Genomic DNA, 22351 nt, shown 5'->3' on the forward strand with positions numbered 1-22351 from the left:
GCTTTTCATTACAGTGTTTTATAATTTTAGCTACCATAAATTCAGCTTCTTGCAAAGGATCTTGCTTCCTCTGCTAACTTTATATTCTTGGGAGTGGTAGCTAACCAGTAATTTCCTCTTAAATTAAGACATTTGGTTTCACTTTATACTCAAATAGACACTCAAATCTCACTCTATAAAAATAATTATTTTAAAAAATAGATACCTTGTCCTTTCAGATAATAATAGATCCCATGATTGCCAAATGTTGAAATGACTGCAGGAGTGATGTATAATGCACAGAACCACGGGACTGCTGTGAGTGTGGCTTACGTTTCCCAGAAGCATAGCTGAAGCCTTTAGCTGAGGTTGGCTTTGCCCTCCTGTGGGCGGCGTGGGAGGGAGTGGCTGCCTTTACAGCCATGTTTATTTCTGGTGCTGTTTCGGTCTTGCAGCCTGAAATACTATCTTCTCACTAGGATCAAATCTAGACTCTTCTCTGCCCCTCCTAAATTTTTATAATATGAGACTTAAATTTTGTAAATTAAGAAACAAGATTAGTCATTTTATATTTACTTGCATGTTTCATTTTTGCTCTGAAATCATTCAGATACTAATTTTTACTCATCCTATCGGTTACCAAGACAGGTGGATTGTAATCTCCGACTCCTAGAATTACAGCTTCTTCTTTCACGTTCTGTCAGTTTTTGCTTCAGGTATTTTTGAGCTCAGGTGCATAATAATTAGGATATTTTGTCTTCTTGATGAACTGACTCTTCTCACTATGTAATGTCCTTTTCTTTCCCCCAGAATATTTGTTTTCATATCTACCTTGTCCAATTTTAATTTTTAAAAAAATTGTTTGCTTAACATACCTTTTGGAACTATTTTATTTTACTTTTTTTTTAAAGATTTTATTTATTTATTTGAGAGAGAGACAGTGAAAGAGAGCATGAGTGAGGAGAAGGTCAGAGAGAGAAGCAGACTCCCTGTGGAGCTGGGAGCCCCATGCGGGACTCGATCCTGGGACTTCGGGATCATGACCTGAGCCAAAGGCAGTCGTCCAACCAGGCGTCCCGGAACTATTTTATTTTTAACCTATCTGTGTCTTTATATTTAAAATGCCTTCCTGGTAGTCAGTTTGTAGTTATCTTGATTTTTTTAATTTATGCAGTCTGATATTCTCTGCCTTAGAATTATACGTCTGACCATCGACATTGAATGTGATCATAGATATGATTGGGTTTAAATCTACTGTCCTGCTCTTACTTGTTCCATCTAGTATTTATTCTGTCTGTCTTCTTTTCCCACCTTCTTCTGAATCGACTTTTTTTTAATGATTCTATTTTATCTCCATTGTTGATATATTAACTACACCTGTGGAGTTTTGTGTGCGTGTGTGAGATTGCTCTGGAGTTTAGAACATTCGTCTTTAACTTACCACAGTCTGCCTCAAATCCTAGTATACCAGTACATGTATAAAGTAGGACCTTTTCAAAGATACACTTGAATTTCCCTGCTCCCATCTTCTAGTGTCAGACATTTTACCTTTTTTTTTTTTTTACACAATTTATATATTTTATATTTGAGAGAGAAAGAGAGAGAACTTGAGGGGGGAGAGGCAGAGGGAAATGGAGAGAGAGAATCCCAAGCAGACTCCCCACTGAGTGTGGCACAGCCCCCAGGCTCAGTCTCATAACCCGGAGACCATGACCTGAGCCAAAATCAAGAGTGGGACGCTTAACCGACTGAGCCACCCAGGTGCCTCTCAGACATTTTACTTTTATCTGTTATAATTTTCACAATGCATTAAATTATTTTTGCTTAAAAAATCATTTATCTTTTTAAGAAATTAAAATGGGCAAAATGATTTTGTATTTACCTATGTATTTGCTATTTCTGCATTCTTCTTGCCTAAATAAGTCCTTTAACATTTTCTTAGAGTATAGATCTATTGGCAGTGAATTCTTTTTTGGCGTTTCTTGGTCTAAAAAAGTCTTTATTTGCCCTCATTTTTTTAAAAGATTTTTTATTTATTTGAGAGAGCGAGAGTGTGAGCATGAGCTGGGGGGAGGGGCAGAGGGCGTGGGAGAAGCAGACTCCCCGCCCGAGAGGGAGCTGGACGTGGGGCTTGATTGCAGGACCTCAGGATCACAACCTGACTTAACCTACTTAACTTACTGAGCCACCAAGGCACCCCTTGCCCTCATTTTTGAAAAGACATTTTCACTAGTACAGAATTCTGGGTCTGTACTTAATTTCTTTCAGTACTTTAAAGATGTTTCATTTTCTGCAGGCCTGACTGGTTTCTTTCTTTCTTTTCCCCCCGCCCCGGCCCTGAGCTTTATTGAAGTATAATGGGCAAAATGGTAAGATATTTTAAGTGTCCGTCATGGTGGTTTGCTCTGTGTGTAGCTCATGAAGGGATTCCCCCATCGAGTGGACTAACACATCCATCACCTCACACAGTTGTCTTTTTGTGTGTGTATGAAGTCATTTAAATTCTACCTCCCCAGCGAATTTCAATTGTATAATATGGTGTTATCTTCTGTAATCACCATGTTTTACATTGGATCCTCAGACCTTAGTCATCTTATAGCTGAAAGTTTGTAACCTTTTTCTGACCTCTCCCTGTTCCCCCAACCCCCAGCAAACACTTTTCTACTCATGGTTTCTATGAGTTCAGTGGTGTTTTTGTTTTTTAAGATTTGACATATAATTGATACCATGAAGTATTTATCTTTCTCTAGATTATCCGACTTAGCTTAATGTTTTCAAGGTCCATCCGTGTTGTCACAAATGGCAGGATTTCCTTCTTTTTTGCAGCTGAATAATGTTGCAGAGTGTGTGTGTGTGTGTGTGTGTGTGTGTGTGTGTGTGATGCGTTCTCTATCCATTCATCTGTGTTTGGACACTTAGGTTATTTCTTTATCTTGGCTGTTATGAATAATGCTGCAGTGAACATAGAAGTGCAGGCATCTTTTTGACATCCTGTTTTCATTTCCTTTGGATGTATATCCACAAATGGGATTAACAGATCATATGGTAATTATATTTTTTTAATTTTTTTAGGAACCTCCATACTGTTTTTCATAATGACTGCACCAAATTACATTCCCACTAACAGTGCACAAGGGTTCTCTCTTCCTCCACAATCTAACCAACACTTGTTATCTTGTTTTTTTGATGGTAACCATTCTAACGGGTGTGAGGTGACATCTCATTGTAGTTTGAATGTGTATTTCCCTGATGATCTGTGATACTGAGTGTCTGTTCACGTACATGGTGTTCACTGGTATGTCTTCTTCGGAAAAATGTCTACTCAGTTCCTCTGCTCCTTTTTAAATTAGATTATTTATGCTAAATTAGATTATTTAGGCTTGTGAGTTCTTTATATTTTTTGGATAAATCAGATACAGGATTTGCAAATATGCTTTCTCATTCCATAGGTTACTTTTTCATTTTGTTGGTGGTCATCTTTGCTGTGCAGAAGCTTCTTAGTTTGATCTAGTCCTACTTGTTTATCTTTGCTCTTGTTGTCTTCACTTTTGTTGTCAAATCCAAAAACTCAGTGCCAAGATTGATGTCAAAGAATATACCCCCTATGTTTTCTTCTGGGAATTTTGTGGTTTCAGGTCTTAAATTTAAGTCCTTATTCTATTTTGAGTTGATTTTTGTGCATGGTGTTAAATAGTGTCCAATTTCATTCACACTTTTGCCTGTGGCTGTCCCGTTTTCCCATCACCATTTGTTGAAGATACTATCCTTTCCCCGTGTGTATTCTTGGCTCCTTTGTTGTAAATGAATTCACCATATATGCATGGATTTATTTCTGGGCTCTCTATTCTGTTCCTTTGATCTATAGGTCTTTTTATGCTAATACCATACTGTTTTGATTACTTCAGCTTTGTTATGTAGCTTGAAATCAGAAAGTGTGATGCCTTCAGCTTTGTTCTTTCTCAAGATTGTTTTTGCAAGGGCATCTGGGTGGCTCAGTGGGATAAGCCTCTGCCTTGGGCTCAGGTCATGATCTCAGGGTCCTGGGATTGAGCCCCGCTTTGGGCTTTCTGCTCAGCAGGGAGCCTGCTTCCTCCCTCCCTCTCTCTGCCTGCTTCTCTGCCTACTTGTGATCTCTGTCTGTCAAATAAATAAATAAAATCTTAAGAAAAAAAAAGATTGTTTTTGCATATTTGGGGTCTTGTGTGATTCCACACAAATTTTAGGGATTCTATTTCTGTGAAGAATGCTATTGCAATTTTGATAGGAATTGCATGGAATCTGTAGATTGCTTTCGATAATGTGGACCTTTTAACAATAGTAATCCTTCTGATCCACACGCACAGAATATCTTTCCATTTAGTTGTGTCTTCAGTTTCTTTCATCAGTGTCTTACAGTTTTCAGTGTACAGATCTTTTACCTTCTTGGTTAAATTTATCCCTACGTATTTTGTTCTTTTTTTTTTTTTTTTTAAGATTTTATTTATTATTGGGGGGGGCACCAGTGGGGAGGAAAGGGTGACAGGCTCCCTGTGGAGTAGGACCCTGGGATCACAGTCTGAGCTGAAGGCAGACATTTGACCAACTGAGCCACCCAGGTGCCCCTTATTCTTCTTGATGCCTTTGTAAAGGGGCTGTTTTCCTAATATCTCTTTCTGGTAGTTTTCTATTAGTGTATAGAAACACAACTGATTTTCATATATTGATTTTGTATCCTGTAATTTACTGAATTTCTTTACTAGTTCAATAGTTTTTTGGTAGTCTTTAGGGTTTTCTATATGTAATATCATGCCATCTGCAAATAGAGACAGTTTTACTTCTTTCTTTCTGATTTGGTGCATTTTATTTGTTTTTGCTGCTAATTGTTCTAGCTAGGACTTCTAGTACTATCTGGAATAAAAGTGGCGAGAGTAGGCATCCTTGTCTTGTTCCTGATCTTAGAGGAAAAAGTTTTTAGCTTTTCATCATTGAGTATGCTGTTAGCTGTGGGCTTGTCCGATATAGGCCTGCCTGATTTCTGATTCTTATCTCTTCTATTCTGTCAGTCTTATCTCTTCTATTCTCCATGTAATGTGTCTTTTTTCCTCCAGCTGCTTTTAAAAGTTTTCTTTTTATCACTGTTTCTCATCAGTTGGATTGCGATGTGCCTTGGCATGGTTTTCTTTATGTTTCTTCTGCTTGGGGTTCATTGACCTCAGATCTGTGACTGTATATAGTTTTCATCAGATTTGGACATTTTTCATTCATTATTTCTTTAAATTTTTTTTCTGCCCCTCCCCTTGATTTTTGGGCGGGATACCAGTTATATGTTTAACCATTTGATAATGCTCACAGCTCACTAAGGCTTTGGGGTTTTTTGGATTTGTTTGTTTTTTAAAGATTTTATTTGACAGAGAGATCGCAAGTAGGCAGAGAGGCAGGCAGAGAGAGAGAGGGAAGCAGGCTCCCTGCTGAGCCGAGAGCCCGATGCGGGGCTCAATCTCAGGACCCTGAGACCCTGACCTGAGCTGAAGGCAGAGGCTTAACCCACTGAGCCACCCAGGTGCCCCTTTTGTTTGTTTTTTATATCTTCTTTCTCAGTGTGTTTTGTTTTGGACAGTTTCTATAGTCATGTCTTCAGTTTTACTGATTTTTACTTTTTGAGTGTCTAATCTGCTATTAAATCTAGTAAGTGTGTTTATTTCAGATCCTATGCTTTTCATTTCTAGAAGTTTCATTTTAGTTTTATTTTCTCCATTTCCCTCATTATGTGTGTTTCCTCGTACATCCTTGAGCATATTGAACATAATTATAACATATGTTTTAAGGGTCTTGTCCGCTCTATTCTGTTGTCTCTGTTACTGCTGGGTATGTTTCTGTTGATCGCTTTATCTTTTGATTATGTGTTGGATTTTCCTGCGTCTCTTCATGCCTGGTAATTTTTGATTGGATGCAGATGTTGTGAATTTTATGTTGTTGAATACTGGATTTTTGTTCTGGTATAATTAGGTAATATGGAGAACATTTTGATCCTGTAGAAGCTTGTGTTTAAACTTTTTCATTGCTGGTCCAGGGCCTTTATTCTGGAACTAACTTATCCTTGCTGCTATGGCATGTTCCCTCAGAAGGCTCCATCCAGTGCCCCCAGCGTTATGCAATCTTTCCACTGCAGCTGGTGCCTTGTCTGAGCTCTGGGAATTGTTTAGATTCATTAGGAAAGAATCCAGTGATATTTTTTCCTTGGCCTTAGGTTTTTCCTCATACAGCATGAATCAGTGCTCAGCCAGAGACCTGAGAGGACCTCTTTGCAGATCTCCAGAGTTCTTTCTGTGTATGGTTTTATCCTTGCGGTCCTCTGCCTGCAAAGTGTAGCTACCTCAGCTTTTAGGAGCTCCAATCTCTGTCTCCTCAGCTCAGCAAAACCACCGGGCTCCACTTCAGTCCCTGGCTCTCTGCACTGCACCTTGGAAACTGCCTCCAGGCAGTAAACTGGGCCATTTATTTCTCTTCTTTCAGGGATTCTAGTCCTATACTTCTGTTGTCCATTGCCTGAAACTATTATTTCATGGATTTTTCCACTTCTGTGTTTATGGTGGGAAGTCAGTTTCCATCGTATTTAATCCTTGATGGGCAGAAATGGAAGCCTGCCAAATACTAATTTTTAGACATTTTGAAGTAGACTCAGTATTCAGATGTTTTTTTAGGGATGTGTTACCTTAAAAAAATTCTTTCTTGAATGCCTAAAGTATCTTACTGCTCATTCATTCTTGGATTTAAAAAAAAAAAATTATAATCTCTATTAATGAATGTTATCACTAATCTGATCTTTAAAATTTTCTCCTGGCTGGACCATATTTTTGGAAGGTCATGGTTATGGACTTTGTTTACACAAAATACTTGCCCTAGTGATAATATCTTTTGTTGACTATTTTAAGTTAATCTTGAGTGAGGGGACAGGGGTAAGATAGGGGAGTGATTTTTTCTAGAGATTTTGGTAGAAAGTATAAACATAAAAATAATATGAGATTATGTCTTGGTAACAATAACCATTGCACTTTTTGCCTTTTCTGCTTATATCTTGGAGAGTATCTTTTTGAAATAAACTTTTCATTTTGGAATAATTTTAGATTTACAGAGAAGTGAAGTTACAAAAATAAAAATAGTACAAAGGACACCCGTATATCCTTAACCCAGATCAACTGCTATTAACATTTTATCCCATTTATTTTATCATTTGTAGTGTTCTCACTGTCTGTCTGTTGGTCTGTCTATCTGCACAATTCTATTTCTGAATCATTGAGTGTAAGTTACATCAATCATGGCCCATTACCCCTAAATATTTTAGTGTATATTTTCTAAGAATAGAGATATTCTCCTATATGACTACAATTTAGTTAACTTTTCATTTTTCTGAGAACTGAACGATATACGATATATCGTATATCGTATATATCGATATACGATATGCCACAGTTTAGCTTGTTCTTTATTGGTGGAGTTTTGTACTTGGTGATAAAAGGCTAAAGAAGGCAGCTAGGTAATGAAAAAAAAAAGCAAACAGAACTAGAAGCCATCTAAATGTCTGTCAGCAGGAAAACAGATAAAATGGGACAGTCAGATGCTAATATATTAAACAGCTACAGCCACCGGCAACATGAATGAATCTAAAAGACATTCTGTTGCGTGTAAAAGGCAAGATTCACAACACTGCACACAGTGTGATGCATTTGTATTCAGTTCAAAAGGAAGGTAAACTATTTATTTAGGTATGTTTATGCGTATGATAGTGTTAAAAAGTAAGCTTGTGATGAGCAAAATTCAGGGTACTAGTTCTACCTCTGGAGGGAGGAGGGCCAGGGGAGGGTAGGGAAGGGGTGTGCCGGTAGATGCCATGCTGTTTCCCACATTCTGGTTCTCAGTCAGGTAGTAGATTCATGGGTGTTCGCTTTATTATCACGTGTCAAGATTACAAGTATGTTACATGTGTTGTTTGCATTTTTCAGGATTTTAAAGGCAACTAGCGGATGTTGTCCAATAGAAATTTCTAAAACAGAAGTAGAAGGCAGTATGTGGTGTGAGGGTTTGTCTATATCCTGCATCCCCAGCTACTCTTTGAACCATATTTAGTGCTTCTATTTTCTTATCCTTAAGACCTAATATAATTCTGTAAACATGGTAAGGATTCAGTCTGTGTTTATTGATTAAATGATTTGAAAGAGCTAAAAAGCTAAAAAAGTTTAAATAATTCATTTTCAGGAGATTCCAAATTGATCTATTGGGGGGGGTTTCCACCTAAGTGTAGGAAACTTTCAGATGATTTATTACATAAAATATGAGGAGGCCTTTAAATAGTGCCATTTGATGGAAAAAATAAAAAAAATTCTACTAATATTTTAGCAATAAGTGTATAAGGGATAGAACTTCAATACATAAGCAAGGACATTGGAAATGTGAGTTATGGGGTGTATCACTATCACTCATGAAAACCAGTGCGTGAAATAAATAATCTCCTTGGTTAATTTGTACTGTTCAATATACTAAATATTCAGTATACTGTTCAATATACTAAATATATATTAGTACAACATGCTAAAACCAATAATGAATTACCCTGGTCAGAAAATACTTCGTATGGGGCTACATTGAGGATACTTCTTTTGGGAATCTCATACTTCATATTTGCTCTGTGAAACTCGTGATTTCACATGGATTGTCTGTGACTTAGTTTGATCCTTGGCCAGTACCCCCAGAACCAGGCATGCTCAGCCTAGGTCTCTCCTCACCACTACTTCCCAGGAGAAGAGAGATGGGACCAAAGTTTTACATTAGCCAAAAGAAAACTGGGTAATGACAAAGGTCAGTCTGTGGCAAAAATAGTTACACAACCCTCCCAGCATCATATAGAAACTACTTGAGGGTCCTCTGCTTTTCTGGATAATAGCTTTTAATCTTTGTTAGTACAGGTATGTGAAATTTGAACATCAGGTGTGCTACAATCAGGCGAGTATTTGGAGAACAGACAAATCTTAAGAAGGGGACTCCAGTAGGTTTTTCCCAGCTCTCATCCTGGGGTCAAACAAATTGTGATTCCCCATTTGGTTGGCAAGTCCTCATTTGTTATCAGTTCATAAATTAGTGTTTGTTCCTAAGGTTTGTCTTTGTACAAGTTGACAGCATATTTCTAAAATAGTCTCATCCCCAGGACCAAGACCATATTTCACATAAGGTGTTCACCACAGACTTCCAGACTAGACTTGGAACATCAAAGTATTTTACGTTGCTGCGTGGTAGATTACAGCTATTAGGATAATTCCAACAGACTAAAAATTAAAAATGCAAAGTGAACTGTTTTTGTGAATCATGATCATGTGGAAATCATTTATCCTTCCTCCATAGGCAGTATATTACATGCTTTATCATTAATTTTATTTCTTGTTAATTTTCTGTTGTCATGAAAAGTCTTGCTCTAAGTCTGGACCAACAGGTGCTTGAAGCATTAGCTTTTTCTCAGCTGAATCTTTGCTTCAAAACAATCATAAGAATAAGTAAGGGTGAGGCACTGTACTTTTTTTTTTAATAGCTAAGCAGGAAGTTCACCTCTGACAGGGTATTGTAATCAGGTCTATCACCAGAGCCTGCTGTTGTGTAACAGAAACTCTAGCTTGTCCTTACCTGTCTCAAGGCATTGCTTCATGAAGGAAAATAAACTCGCCGGAATATTTGTGAAATTCAATAAAATGCTTTCCCAAGCCCTTCATTTTTAATGCATGCTACAAGAATTTATTATAGCTTTGTGGTCTTTTAAAAAACATACTAACTTTGTGATTTCTTACGATTGTAATTAAATGAATCTGTCTCACTCCAGGAGCCCTATGTATCATATTTGCTGTACCTTTTACACATCTTTGGCCATGTCTAGTGATAGTTAACATTCCATCTCTCCTCTCCCCTCCTTTTTTCAAGAAAAGGGGGGAAGGTTTGGGATGTCTTCAAATGACCGTTTATTTAATTGACAGGCAGATTTTCTTCATTGTACGCTTTGCCTTTGCTCACAAAAGTGCATTCACTGTTCCACAGTATGTTGAAACTTTTCAATGGAAATGCCTTTTTGTTAACAAAGGAAGCATTTTCTTCCCTCCTTCCATGTCTTCGCTTTCTCCAGTAAGTCTTGGCTTCTTCAGCAGCTGTACCTCCAGCAGAAACGACAAAAGGTGCAATTGTTCTAGGAGATGGCGATGCAGATAATGCTGGTGGAGTGTTCTGTGTGTGGGCTGCGGGGGACGGTCTTTCTGCTGTGTTTGGTTTTGTTTTGTTTTTGTTATTCTAGAAAGTTGAGCACACCTTAAAAACAAGCCACCACTCCCAAAAAGAGCTTTAAAGACCCTTAAACCTTTATCCTGGGTGAGCTCCTTTTTTCCTCCGTAAATTGTTCTGTTAGTGTTTAAGTGGGTCCCTCTGTTCCAATGACAACAAATCTGACAGAACGCACTTAAACCCGAATGGAACTCGGAATACAGGGTATTGGTGTGATTTGTTTTCTTTTCCAAGCAAACCATGAACACTCAAGTCTTCGTGCCTTTACCCTCCCTGCAGAGCAGAGCTCAGAAGAGGAGGTTGAGCTTGAGTGCGAGTTAAGTTTTAGTGTTTCCCACCATCTCCCTTTTCCGAGTTACGATTCCATCTCACGGTGGACAGGCTCTTCGTCTTACTTACTGACTGAATTTAAGATAACTCCTCCTCCATTTTTCTCCCTCTGCCTCTTCTGCTGCTTTATTTATGACTTTTGTTTCTGGAGTATGGTGCTGATTCAAAGCTTCGTTTACTTCTAGCAAAAAATCCATCCGTCTGGTGGAATAAGCTAAAAATGTTTCTTTCAGGGACCATCTTTGTGGTCGCAGATCGCAGCTCAAACAAAAGCTGGGCCTGGGCATGCTTGGGTCCCTGTCATAGATACTGCTCAGTCTGTTGGGGACTTACTTACATGTATCTTTTCAGTATTGATTTTCTTTCTGTTTGGATGTGTTAAACCCACAGAGCAGTTTCTACATGGAGAATATGTCACATACGTGCTATTCTGCTGGGCCTGGTGACAGTGTTTCTAAGTCCTCTCTAGAGGCAGGCATTTCGTCATCCCTCACTAGACTTAGCAAGAGGGCATAAGGAGGAGACTGGAAATTCATTTGGAGCTACATCTCCAGTCTGTTGAATGTTGACCAGCAGCATTCTGATCTTCTCTCCGGAGGAGTAAAAAGAAAAGATGTAACGCTGGGGCGGCCCAGCCCACTGGGTGGCACTTTGCCAAGATGATTCACCCTGCCTCCGAGCGGTCTTACACCCTCTGTGAAACTAGGTCCCTGTCGTTGAAGGAGGGAAAAGACTGCCCCAGAGCTGTCACTTCCTCCTCAAGCACCTCCGAGTGAAGGTCTTGGAGTCTTCCCAGCGCACTCAGCTTTGTTCGCCGTCTCAGTCCGTAGGCCTTCTGCAGCGCGGGCTTCCTTAGAGTAGTGAGGTGGCGGGTGTAAATCTCCCCGAGGGAAACTGAGGTGAGCGCAGTGAGAACAGGTGTTCTCAGTTTCCCTCACTCCCACTCCTCCTCCCAGAGTCACCGCTGCCAGACAGCACGAACAGAAACCGACCGACGTTTCTTTTGTTCCTCTCCTCCCACAGTATCCTGACCATCGCTGGCAGTTGTGGGCGCGCTTCTCTTCACGCTTGTGGACTGAAGCCGTCCAAGGCGCTCTGCTGGGCTGCAGGGCAGAGGAGGATGGGAAGCCAGTGCGTTTTAGTGTATTATTTGTGGGGTGCCTGCATCCGAATATGCTGGAGAGCTTGTTGGAAGCACAGGTTCTTTGGCTGGATGTCAGAGATGGATTCATTCAGCTTGGAGTGGGATCTGGGGATGTGAATTTTTAACGACTGTCTTGCAATGATTCTGATAAAGGTGGTGCTTTGGGCAGTACAGACTAGGCTTCCCGCTCTGCCGCTGCTTTCTTTTGTTCTTCCATCTTGTTGCACAAAAGATTCCAGGTAGAATGAGACACGTTAGATAACCAAAGGGCCAGTATCAAACAAAATGTCATTATACTTTCCTACACCTGCAGAGTTTCCAACAGGATCCTGCTAGTCCTCTTATTCCACCTGAATACACCAGACATTCCGCTCCCCAAGTGGAAATGCAGTACGAGTCCCAGCAGCTTCGGTGAGACCGTTCCTTGGGTGTGCTCCATACACGAATGCAGTTTCTAAGTCAAAATAAGGCTTTACTAACATACCCATTAAATGTTTACCATAAATATTATATGGTGGTTACCCGTGCTTTAGAATCCTGTCGGAATTAGAGCCTGTTTCCCCTCTGGGCTGAGGACAACAGGACAGGAACAAAAAATGTTTCACTGTGGTCTTAACCCTGTAAAAGAGTGCTGTGTAACTGTGCTCCTGGTCTCCTGCCTGAGGCTGGGGCTCTGCTGCCCTACAGACTAGCCTGTCTCAGTTGGAGTGGAAGCAGATAGCTATATGGGGAGGTTAGTCCATAGCCAAGCCCTGTAGGGACAATGGGGCCACCATTTCAATTGGGGTTGGGGGCAGAGGGTAGCATTCTGGGCTTTTTGATGATGTCCTCTGGGACAGAAATGGAATACAGTGGTCACATTCCGTTCTGACTTCCCTCATTTGAGGTGTCAAGAAGACAGCCCCTTTTGGTATTGTACTAGAACCATTAAGTAATCATTTATGTATAAAGAGACCTGGAACAAGCGATTCTGCAGATACTGTGTTTTCTTTTTTGCTCAGTATATTTTGTCTTCTGGGAAAGGCAAACCCATACTTGAGTGTTACATGTCTAATAATTACAATTACATAGACTCCATCTCCTTGACGTAATGTTCTTTTGTTACAGTATTTTATAGATGACAAAGGCAGATATTAGCAAGTAGTTACAGATTTTGAATGTTTGTAGTAGATTTTATATATGTTGATTTTTTTTTTTAAGATTTTATTTATTTATTTGACAGACAGAGATCACAGGTAGACAGAGAGGCAGGCAGAGAGAGAGGAGGAAGCAGGCTCCCTGCTGAGCAGAGAGCCCGATGCGGGGCTCGATCCCAGGACCCTGGGATCATGACCTGAGCCGAAGGCAGAGGCTTTAACCTACTGAGCCACCCAGGCGCCCCTATATGTTGATTTTTTTATAATGTTCATCATTTTTTAAAATTATTTCTAATTATGACCTCTCTAATATGTTGTGGGTTTTTCCCCTCTATACAGATGTTATTTAGGTTCCTTTTTTATACGTTTTAAGAATTGTGGCAGGGACGAGCAGGGGCACCTGGGTGGTTCAGTCGGTTAAGTGTCTGCCTTTGGCTCAGGTCGTGATGTCAGTGTCCTGGGATTGAGCCCTGCATGGGGATCCCTGCTCAGCAGAGAGCTGGTTGCTCCTTCTCCCTCTGCCTGTCTCTCTGCCTGCTTGTGCTCTTTCTGTTAAATAAATAAAATCTTGAAAAAAAAAGTCATTTAAAGAATGGTGGCAAAATATGCATAACATAAAGCTTAACCACTTAAACCATTTTTAAGTGCGCAGTTTGGCGAAATTAAGTCCATTCACATGGTTGTGCAACCACCACCACCGTCCATCTCCAGACCCTTTTCATCTTCACAAACTGAAGCTGTCCCTGGGAAACCCCAGCTCCCCACTGCACCGTGCCCCCCGGCCCGAGGTCGGCCACTCTCCTTTCTGTCTCTGTGACCCTGACTCCATGTTAGTGAAATAACACCGTATTTGTCTTTTTATGTCAGACTTATTTCACACAGGATAATGTCTTTAAGCTTTCTCCATGTTGTAGCGTGTCTCAGAAATGAAAATTTCTTTTTAAGGCTCAGTACTATCCCATTGTTTGTATATACTACATTTTGTTGATCTCTTCATCCGTGGACATTTGAGTTGTTTCCACCTTTGGCTGTAGTGAAGAATGCTGCTGTGGACATTAGTGTGCAGATGACAGTTGGAGGCCCTTCTCGCAGTTCTGGGCATCCGCACAGAAGCACAGTTGCTCTGTCATATGGTAATTCTATGTGTAATTTTGAGACCACGTAATACGTTTTTGAATACTTATTTTAGAGTGATTAAAAGAAATGTAGAAAAAAATGTATAAAAAAGGAAATAAAAATCACCCACAATCCAATTACTCATGGATGCCATTAACACTTAACATTGGTATTTTTGATTGTCTCATTTAATGTACGTAAACATATTTGCCAAATTAGGCTTGAACGCTATATATACATTTCTTTCTTGCTTTTTTTTTTTTTATCAGAATTGTACTATGAAATGTTGTCCTAAGTCGTAGAGCAGCCCATGGAAAAGCTCTTTTCATGAAAGTTGTCCTAAGTCATAGAAACTATGAAAGTTGTCCTAAGTCATAGAGCAGCCTATGAAAATGCTTTCTAATAGCTGCTTAGTGCGTGTGCATGTGATGTGTATCTAACATAGATGGCCAATAATAAGGAAGTGATGGGTTCATAGAGGGGAATATTTTCCAGTTATTCAAAATTATCCTTTCAAAGGCTATCTCCTGACATTCTAATACTCACAAAATACAATGTTAGGTGAAAAGATAGGAGACAAAACCATGTACATCTAATTCAGTTTGTACAGTGGTTCTCAGACAGATGGGAGCTTAGCCTAAGAGCGAGGTAGACTGTTAGATTTTAGTAGAGGAGTGACATACCAGACTTGAATTTTGAAATATCACTCTTGGTGGTAGCTTTAAAGTGGCAGAAGCTAGTGCTGCTTTAAAACTTTTGGCTAGGAGTCCAGTCTGGGATGGTGGAGGTTTAGAGTAGGAGGGTAGTTGTAGATGTGATGAGAAGCAGCAGCATTCCAGACCCAGCTTTGAGGCAAACAGTCCGGGTGCTTGTGGTGTGCGAGGAAACAGAGCTGCCAAGGATGATTCCTAAGTGTTGGGTTTTAGTGACGGGTTAAGGAACCTTGATGGAGGGATAAAATTTAGGGATATGGGAGATGAAAAACTCAGTCTGGAACACGTACGTTTGGCACAGTGGGAAGATGTTCCAGTGGCAGTGTCGAAGAGGCTGTCGAATTGAAATCCTAGTGTTATAAATGTGGATATGCCCCAAAGGGCTGAGAGAAAAGTCCTCCGACATGCTAACAGTGGCCTTCTCTAAATTATGAGCAATTTTTATTGTCTTTATTATAGTATTTTATATTTCATAAATTTTCTGTAATCATGTAGTTTTATAATCAGATTACATTCATCATGGAATTACAGTAGTATAAAAATTGCAGACAACTTATATGCATAACAATTATAGCAGATTGGTAAAAAATAAGTAGGATGATCTTGAAAACTCTGTAGCCACCTTTTATTTATTTTTATTTTTTTAAAGATTTTTTTTATTTGTTTGAAAGAGAGAGAGATCGCAAGTAGGCAGAGAGGCAGGCGGGGGTGGGGGAGCAGGCTCCCTGCTGAGCAGGGAGCCCTGTGCAGGGCTTGATCCCAGAACCCTGAGATCATGACCTGAGCTGAAGGCAGAGGCTTAACCCACTGAGCCATGCAGGCACCCTGAAAACCCTGTAGCCACCTTTTAAAAGAAAAGCTTTTCAGTATTCAAAAGGAATTCAAGGTATTCAAAATCAAGGTATTCAAAAAGGAAAAGTCTTTAAAAATAAATGAAAATTTTATTTTTTTAGATTTTTTTTTTTTTATTTATTTGACAGACAGAGATCACGAGTAGGCAGAGAGGTAGGCAGAGAGAGAGAAGGAAGCAGGCTCCCTGCTAAGCAGAGAGCCCGATGTGGGGCTCAATCTCAGGACCCTGGGATCATGACCTGAGCTGAAGGCAGCGGCTTTAACCCACTGAGCAACCCAGGCGCCCCAAAAATAAATGAAAATTTTAAAAGTGAAGTCTGCTATACTTACTTGAGAGTAGGAGAATCTAGAATCTATTGTAAACTATAATATAAGTTGATAGACTTGCATTATTAATAATTAATATTTTATCCTCAGTTCATACATGAAAGAATCATAGCCTATTTGTCACAAGATTTTTAGTTTGACATACCAGCTTTTAGTATGGACATTTGAAATATATTAAATCTTTGTAAGTTTACCAGATTCCTAGGGCCTTACAATTATTAGTCAATGAATTTATCATACATTAAATTGATTTTTTGAGGTGATTATTTTTCTAAGGGGATCATTCACTGCTCTCTAGTGTTTATTTTGTTTGCAGATAAAAGTGCTTAATTACATTTCCTACCTGCATTATTTGAAAGGATTAGAGTTGTCATAAACCTCGTCAGCAATGTTAAAATTATTTTAACTTGAAAAGATACTTCAAATCTTGTGCAAAATGAAGCCCGTTTGTTCACCACTCCATCCCAGCGTTCTAAATGAATTCATTTTGTAGAGAAAAAAGACCACTTCTTCCCAAAGTTCACTGAGAATTTATGTTTTCCTCTTTTCATTTTTTAAATTCACAGATTAGAATACAGTTTACAGTACTTTAGTGTACAAGTACAATCACTCTATTTCAACACTTGAAAAAAGGTTAAAAGGTAACACTGCTACTTCAGATTGACAGAAATTTACTTCGTAGCCTTCAGCTACAGTTAATCACATGTTAATAATACAGCATAAACCAAAGGCCTTTTTTTATATTAAACTCAAAATAAATATAATACAAAGGAGATTGTAGCTTCAGGCAAAGTAGAATCAAGCATAGTTATAATTTCTAGAAATTACCAGTATGATTATCTTTTATAATGCAAAGCATTTCCTTGTGCTTTACAATTGCATATGAGCTGAATTTACCAAAGTAAAATTTATTTTTTTTTTAAGATTTTATTTATTTATTTGACAGAGAGAAATCACAAGTAGATGGAGAGGCAGGCAGAGAGAGAGAGGGAAGCAGAGAGCCTGCTGAGCAGAGAGCCCGATGCGGGACTCGATCCCAGGACTCTGAGACCATGACCTGAGCCGAAGGCAGTGGCTCAACCCACTGAGCCACCCAGGCGCCCCCCAAAGTAAAATTTAACAGAGAAATATTTATTCCTTTAGTCAGCTCCCAGACACACTCGAACATTTAGAAGATGGACAAGGCATGATTTAACAGCAGCACTTTCACAAGCAGCTGGGCCGATTTTAACTGACTATTAGCTCAAATCGAGAACATTTTACTTAGAATACAGAAGAACTTTCTAATGACTAAACCCATTAAAAATGGAATAGCCTAACTTCGGGGAAGGTATTGAGTTCCTATCCCTGGACATTTGTAAAAAGGGCCAGACATCTGCCTGCTCGGGATTTTGTAAAGTTGGACCATAGACTTCTAAGGGTGTTTCCAACTCTGAATGTGGCGGCTGATGATTCCTCCTACGAGGCGATGTAGGAAGTATTTCTGTCACACGAAGTGGTTTTCTAAACTGGTATTACCTTTCTTGCCACTTTTTGCGGTAAACTAGACATACAGAAAAGCGAACGTGTCGCCCAAGTACGCAGCTTGATGAATTTTCACAGCCCGAACCAGTCCGGAGAGGGAGAAACACCGTGACCATGACCCGCTCCCCCGAGCCCCACCCGGCGCCCCTCCCGGCACTCCTCCCCCCGCCTCAGTGCTCGTTTCTCAGTCCGCGGAAGCTTGGTGCTCGCTCGCTGAGTTTCGTCCGCGGAGTTTTGTTTATATACCGGAACCATCCTCGTTTGCATCTGGCTTCTCTCTTCTAACGTGATGTTTTGAAGATGCGTTCATGTCGTTGCAGGCAGAGCGTTCATTTCCGGGCCCGGAAGTGTTCCATTGTGAGATTTGTCAAAATTTACCTATCGTTGATGGCGTTTGGGTGGTTTCCAGCTTGGGGCTTTTACAAATAGTGCCGTTAAGAACCGACGTGTCTTTCCGCGGACCTCATGACATTTCTGTGGGGGATATGTAGCTAGGGGGAGAATTGCCTTGCCACGGAATGTACACATAATCAACTTTAATACGGCCAGCAGGTAGCCAAAATGTGTCTTCAGGCTCAATTTTAATAGGGTCCTACCATATGAGAAGTGTTAGTTTTTCCAAGACTCCATAAGCCATATAAGAAAAAAAAAGTCTTACTTGAGGTACCTGATAACTCTCTACTTTATACTGTATTTTTGTATACCTTGTCTCTCTTTCTAAGTTATAAACTCCTTGATGGCATTTTTTTATTATTTTTTTATTAATTTTTTGTAAACATATAATGTATTTTTATCCCCAGGGGCACAGGTCTGTGAATCACCAGATTTACACATGAAGGCATTGTTTTATTCATCTTTACATTTCCCAAAGTCATTTCCATTGAGTGACTCTAAATTTAATATTTTTATGTGAGTGGATGAAGAAATGAGAAAAAAAATGTAGCATTAATTTCTTTTTTTTTAAAGATTTTATTTATTTATTTGACAGAGAGACAGATGACAAGTAGGCAGAGAGGCAGGCAGAGAGAGAGAGGGAAGCAGGCTCCCTGCTGAGCAGAGAGCCCGATGTGGGTCTCGATCCCAGGACTCTGGGATCGTGACCTGAGCTGAAGACAGAGGTTTTAACCCACTGAGCTACCCAGGCACCCTGTAGTATTAATTTCAAGTATGTTTATGAATTGCAAAGCTAAAGATAGCATACCAGAAAAACTACAGGGGTGATCTTCAAGTGAACAGAATAAATTTATTCATAGTAGCTAATAGATTTTCCTGGATTCTATAAAATTTTATATGTGGTTATATGGGAGAATATGAAGTTGAATTGTATATTTTCAACTATTAGACTTAAATTCTGGTGTTAGCTCCCACATAGAAGCTTGTGAATATTGTGAAACAGAGAGCTAAGTTTGTTAGACATGAACTTGAAGATAAATGAGACGGGTGTGGTGAGGGAGTGTGAGAGGGAAGTCGTGCTGTAGAGCACTCCTGAGGGCTCTGGAACTTCAGTTTAGGTCACAGTTTTGTCCCTTCCCCGGTTCTTCTGTGACTGGCAAGAAGTAATGATTTCCCTCTCTCGTGGGGAAGGCCAGTAAGAGTTTTATGAGCCAAATGGAATTTTAGTGGCTTTTTAATTCAGCGTTACCACTGTTTTAAGCTGCTAAGTTAGGATATTAGGGATTTATGGGTGGTTTCCCCGTAATGCTTTTCTGCACATTCCAAATTTCATTCAGCAAATACATATTACTTTTAAAATTAGAAAATATTTTTAAAAATAATTTATGTTGCAAAAGTTGCTACCTTGATTATTTTTTATTGCAGTCTTGGCCTGCCTATGAGGATATCTATAAAAAAATGATTGAAATCGCCAAATTCTTAGATTTGCCACGTTTTCCAGACATAACTGAAGACTGCTATCTTCACCCAGATATCTTGTGTATGAAATACTTGATGGAAGTCAATCTCCCTGGTAAGTGTAGTATATGTGGTGAGGAAGCCTTTACAGACTTGTAAAATGACAATGAACAAAAGAGAGAATTCCTCTCAGATCATGGATAGTTAGAGCCTCCTGACAGGGTCTTATTTTAACATGAAGCCTAATTTCAGAATCCTTTCTTAAAATATTTCAGGCTATGTGGAAAGGTTAAAAGGACCTTGTTCAGAAATAAAGAATTCTGTTTTGATGTGAGGGATACGCTTGGTTTTTACAGTAAATTTACTGAGTGCAGTGAAAGTAACAAATGTTCCAGTATGTGTTCTTAGCGAGCTGGATGCCCCCCTTCTGAAAAGAAGGCAGCGCTTGGTCGTTTGCAGGGTCATAATGAACTCTTTAAGGCGATGAAGCACGGAATGTGGGGAGAGCCTCACTAGACCTTGTTCACAATATACCAAGACACAGGTCACTCGGTGGAATCTGCCAATGGAACCCGGTCCTGAATTTCTTGCAAAACTAGAAATGTGAGAAATTCAGGACTTATATTCTAAAGAGAAAATACAGACATGGTGTGGCTAGCCTATTGCTTAAGCAGTATAAAACACAGTCGGATGTATTTTTAATAGGGAAGGAAAATGTATATGTTAATGAAGAAAGCAATATGCAAAACTGTGTTTGTAGGCATGGTATAACTCCAATGATAAAAATAAGTATAAATATGTGGTAGTATATGTGTATATTACATACACACACGACTGTAATAGTAGGTACTAGAAGGACCGCAAGGGACTGAAGGGATTACCAGAATGTAACTGACAGGCTGCTCATGGCAAGTGTCTGGTTCCCGTGCTTGCCACTGGATGGAGAAGGGGAGTAGAGTCCACAGGACATGGCGACTGAAAGCATGTAGGAAATGCTACTTAATTCAGTACAGTTGATCGTGCTCTTATAAATACTAGCTGTTCACTTAAAAATAGAATATTGTACATCTTGGGTACTTAGATTAGTGAGTAAAGAAATTTGTTTAGTAATTGAGAGTTTTCGAAGTATATTCACTTAATCTTTTTTAATTTCAGTTTATCCTCCCACAGCTCATTTTACAAATGAAGAAACTGAGGTTAAGTGACTAATGCAGAGTCACAAAGCTAATGATTGGAAAACCTAAATATATAGGCCCTGGCTAGGCTTTCTGGTGCCAAGTGCCACATTATTGAGCTTTGAATAATAGAGGCTAAGCCGACCATATGATTTCCTTGGGAAAGCAGTGCCTCAAGTTTAATGTGCGCAGAGGCTCCTAGGGTGCCAGCCAGCAGGTTAGTGTGCACTCCTAGAGAAGCTCTCGGTCTTACAGGGGATTTTTGTTTCAGGCAAGTGCAAATTGCTGTAGAACACAGACAAGGGAGTTGTAGGATACGGTAGAGAACAAGCATTTGGCTGTGTGTTAGGTACCAGAATGCGTCCTATACGTAATAGATGTTTTAGGAAGTCCAAATAGGAAAAGGCCTTGCCATGATTCTACCACTTGTTTTTCTGTACAGATACCATTTTTTGGTTTATTTTATTTACAAAATGTATTCCCTCAGTTCTAGCATTATGCCGTGTTTTAGGATAATAAAGCTTATCTTACAGAGGTACACATTGGTATGGTCTAGTGAGGCAAAGAATTAATTCACATTTTACTCTTTGTTCTTCAACAGATGAAATGAATGATTTAACCTACCAAGTGGTAAAAATGACTGGGATAGGAGAAGTGGATTTTCTGACATTTGATCCTATAGCTAAAATGGCAAAAACTGTTAAATACGACATACAGGCCGTCGCTGTCATCGTCATAGTGTTGAAATTGCTCTTTTTATTGGATGACAATTTAGAATGGTGAGTGTATGTCAGTTTTATGAGGAAAAAATTATACAGTTTTTACCTAATTAGTCGGAATACAGGAATCCTTATATTATCTCAAGAGAAAATAGAGCCTCTTAGTTGCAGAACATTGACTAGTACCAATAATTACTTCCTACGTGAATTTTGACTCAGCTAGTTGTCAGAGAGTTAATTCTACCTTAGTAAGTTGTTTGTCTCATGTTGTGTTCCTATTTTTTAAGTAGATACATGTGTTCTCATTGCTTCACTGATTCCCGACATTAAATCATACAGAAATTCTAAAGAATCTTGTAGCAGTTTATCTGTATGTCTTTAGGCTCCTGGCGCTATGCGACTTCAAAGATTATTTCAGAAAGTAAACGCAACTTAAATCGTCACTTCTCCCAAACGCCAATAAACAATAGCAGTGTGTAGAGTGATTGCTTCTCCATTAAAAGTTAGCATAGGTTTCAAGTGCTAGTCTATATTTTTCTTTCAGAAGAACTCAAAATTTAACTGTCTTCAAATAAGTGACTTCCAAATAAATTGACGTGCTTTATGGTTTTTCCAGGACATTGTCTAATATTGCTGAGAAATATAATGAAAAGAACAAAGAAGGTACTTAATTTTTTGTCATTCAAATTCCGAGTGATTTTAAGTGATGGATTAGAAGATACAGTAAATGTAATGTATATTTGAAAAATATACAAGTACACATAGACAAACACATGTATAAAAATTGTGCCTAATACCAGAGTTATTTCTTTTTATAATTACCTAGTTATACATTTAGGACATCTAGGCTGCTAAACTTCGGTGATTCCTTGCGATGTGTAAAGACCAGCCTGCTTTTTTATTCCTGCCTTCTCCTCCCTAACCATGCTAGACTGAGAGCGTCCTGGCAGTTCCCTGACTGTACCATCTGTTGTGATGCCTCAGCCTTTGCTCATGCTGGTTCTTCTACCTGAAATGTTTTCCTTCTTACCCCCCAGCTCCCCCAATCCCTGACAGATCTGCCTTTATTCTTCAAGATTCTGCCTTCTCTTCACACCCACTCTTGACCTTACCACTTCCCAGATCAGAACTAATCATTCCTGCCACAGTTGCTCCTATCCAAACATCTGTTAGAGGTTAGCACACTGAATCAGAA

At 39.3% G+C, this 22351-nt stretch overlaps 1 protein-coding gene across 6 annotated transcripts in view; it reads left to right on the plus strand.

Annotated features, from left to right (window-relative positions):
* TAF1B (TATA-box binding protein associated factor, RNA polymerase I subunit B) overlaps window positions 1–22351 on the plus strand; it is a 74987-nt gene that overhangs the window by 33845 nt on the left and 18791 nt on the right. For all 6 annotated transcript variants that reach the window (XR_014315587.1, XM_082745488.1, XM_082745489.1 and 3 more), the window contains exons 9-11: window positions 19230–19377; window positions 21039–21216; window positions 21773–21819. Coding sequence is in view for 5 of the 6 variants with exons in the window: in XM_082745488.1 (XP_082601614.1) it covers window positions 19230–19377; window positions 21039–21216; window positions 21773–21819 (373 nt within the window). In the remaining variant the exon portion in view is untranslated. The remainder of the gene's footprint in view (window positions 1–19229; window positions 19378–21038; window positions 21217–21772; window positions 21820–22351) is intronic.

The sequence above is a fragment of the Mustela nivalis genome, assembly GCF_964662115.1.
Source record: "Mustela nivalis genome assembly, chromosome: 8".
Lineage (NCBI taxonomy): Eukaryota > Metazoa > Chordata > Mammalia > Carnivora > Mustelidae > Mustela > Mustela nivalis.